The sequence below is a fragment of the Buceros rhinoceros genome, unplaced genomic scaffold (genome assembly GCF_000710305.1).
Source record: "Buceros rhinoceros silvestris isolate BGI_N320 unplaced genomic scaffold, ASM71030v1 scaffold2231, whole genome shotgun sequence".
NCBI lineage: Eukaryota > Metazoa > Chordata > Aves > Bucerotiformes > Bucerotidae > Buceros > Buceros rhinoceros.
The window spans coordinates 1-2,505 of NW_010392300.1; the positions used below are offsets into that span (position 1 = coordinate 1).

At 41.1% G+C, this 2,505-nt stretch overlaps 1 protein-coding gene across 1 annotated transcript in view; it reads left to right on the plus strand.

Annotated features, from left to right (window-relative positions):
• Positions 1-1,669: 1,669 nt before the first annotated feature.
• Positions 1,670-2,505, plus strand: part of KIF14 (kinesin family member 14) — a gene marked incomplete at its 3' end in the record, with an annotated part of 28,274 nt that continues 27,438 nt past the window's right edge. The window contains 2 exon segments of the mRNA XM_010144395.1: positions 1,670-1,686; positions 1,688-2,501. Of these exon segments, the coding sequence (XP_010142697.1) occupies positions 1,670-1,686; positions 1,688-2,501 (831 nt within the window).

The following is a 2,505-nucleotide window of genomic DNA, read 5'->3' on the forward strand; positions in this document are numbered from 1 at the left end:
CGGGGCGGTGGTGAGACACCTGTGGCTGTGTCAGGAAGCTTGCAGGGGGTCGCCTGAAGAGAGTGGGTTTGCTGAGGAACGGTGAAGCTGTCGATTTGTCCCGTGCTTTTCCCACCTTTGAACACTTGGGTTCCATCTCTAAGTAATGTTTGATTAAGTAATGTAACTGATTAAGAATGATGAACGAGCGGACTTTTAGCGAGTCTTGAACCTTATTCCTTGTTTCAGAGTGAAGGAGTTCTTAATGGAGAGGTGAACTTTTCCAGGGAAGAGCTGTGTGAATATTCGCAAGGCACGGCTATGGCCACAGGAGCTGTTCTTAAGCTAGTTATTTTAAAGCTGAACGGAAGAGAAAACACTAAAACGGTTTATGACTTGCAACCACGCTTCTTTATTTACTGACTGCTAGATATAAACCACACATTTCGTGGTTCTAACTTTTGTAACCTAAGTAGTTTCCTGCGTCAAGCTGGATTGAGCAATAAACACACGCTCTGGTTTGAGATTCGTGAGACTTTCCTCACAGCTTTTGAGCTATGAGCACTCTGTGCAGTCATGACACATGTTGAAGTGGATGTAATTGTGTAAATTCTTGAAGTACTCCAAAAGCCTTAACTTGGGAGTGTAGCATTAAAAGAAACCTCTTGGAGCTTAAATGGTTAAACGGTTGCTTCTACATCTCTTGCTCTTATCTGGGTTTCCTTTTTTCTCCTCACCATCTGCTTGCTTTGTTTTGGATATGCAGTTTTCGAAGGATCTAAGGCAGATGATTTCTTGTTGACTTTTAGCAGCTAATTGCAGCTGGAAGATCTGTAGGGATGTCAAACCTGGTAGCTGCGATACATCCCCAGCAGCAAAAGTGTTCTTTTCTGTACAGACTGGATGGACCCAGCTTTCTAAATCTCTGCGTGTAGGAAGGGTTTGGAGAACCTTTTACAGCTTTTCTTCTGTCCCCTAGGCTAGGTATCTTCTATGTATGTACTGCATGTGATGTGTGTACTATAGTGATCTAAAATAATGTCTGAACATATTGTAATAGCCTTTAGTAACTGCCCTATTCTGACAGAGGGGTTTATATTACATATCAAAATTCTGAAAGAAAATCTGCTTTTTGCATTCACAGATTTCCTATTGAATGTTAATAATTTTGTTGTTCTGTTGGAGTCTCTTAGTTGTAAAACACTAAAATAGTTGTGAGTGAATGGAGGCATGATCTTGAGTTTCCTTTCTTTGGGTGTTGTGGTAGATTATCTGCAAGAAATGCCCATGGTGATCTTAGTTCCTAAATAGTTACATTGTTCTTTGTATCAGCTAGCGCTTCTTCATGATGTGTGGTTTACCTTCTGAAACAAATCGTAGACCTCAGTAAAAGGAGTAAAATAGCCTACTGTTGGTGGAAGAAGTCACTGAAATATTAAAAAACCCTTTTTACCCGGGTACTGTAAATGAATCAGGAGACTAAATATTATTAGTGTTTGTGTCCCCGTATTTATTGGAGTACATGTAAAGACCCCCCCATGCACAGAAACATAACTCACAGTGGACATGAACATTGTAAAAATTTTTTCTTTGTCTCCCCAGATTCATTAAGAAGCAGTAAGTAGAAATAATCTTTTAGAAAAGCTGCTGTACTTACTAAAAACCTGATCTTAACATGCTGGAAGACAAAATGCCTATTTATACAGTTTGCAAGAAGCTCCTCTGAGGCGCAGTGTACCACAACTTTGCAGAAGACTTCTTCACAGAATACCCCCACCAGTGGCAAGGTGCCCTCTCCGCAACTGAGATCCCAGGTGTCAGGAGAAGAAAAGGATAGCCTGCTTTCCTGTTCTCAGAATAGGACTCTGGAAGTAAACAGGATTTCAGCCTGTAGAAGAGTGGGTAATACATCAACTGCATTTAAACCTGAAGGTAGATTAACGCTCCCGAGGAGAACTGGAGCAAGCAAAAAACCAGCGTCCAGCAGTGACCAGTTGGGTACAAACACAATGGAGGGCATGGAAAATGTACAAATGGAGAAGAGACTTACTCTGCAGAGGCATGTGAGGACTGGCTCTGCAGATAAGAATAAGATTAATCAGAACACTGTGTCTGGAATCGAAAATAATGACCCTGCACAGACAAATTACAAGATGGCACTTCCCCCAAATATTAATAATAATGATACCCTCGATGTTAAACCAAGCTTTATGTTAGCAGAGGGGCAGTCGAGTATGAAGTTGCAGCGTAACCTGAACAGCAAGGATTCCTTTGGCGTTGTTGATGGTCTACGTAAAAATGATAGCTGTGTGCGTTTGAAACACAGGGTGGGTGCTGCTGACACAGGGTCTCAGAATGAAGTTCCTGAGTCAGAACAATTAGTTAGCTCAAGATATATTAACAAGATATCAGGAGAGCAACTGAATGAAAAAGACAGTATAAGTAAGCTATCTGGAAAGCAAAGGTTACAACACTTGATTATGAAACATAACGGTTTGGAAAGACCAAGGACACCAACAGAAGGTT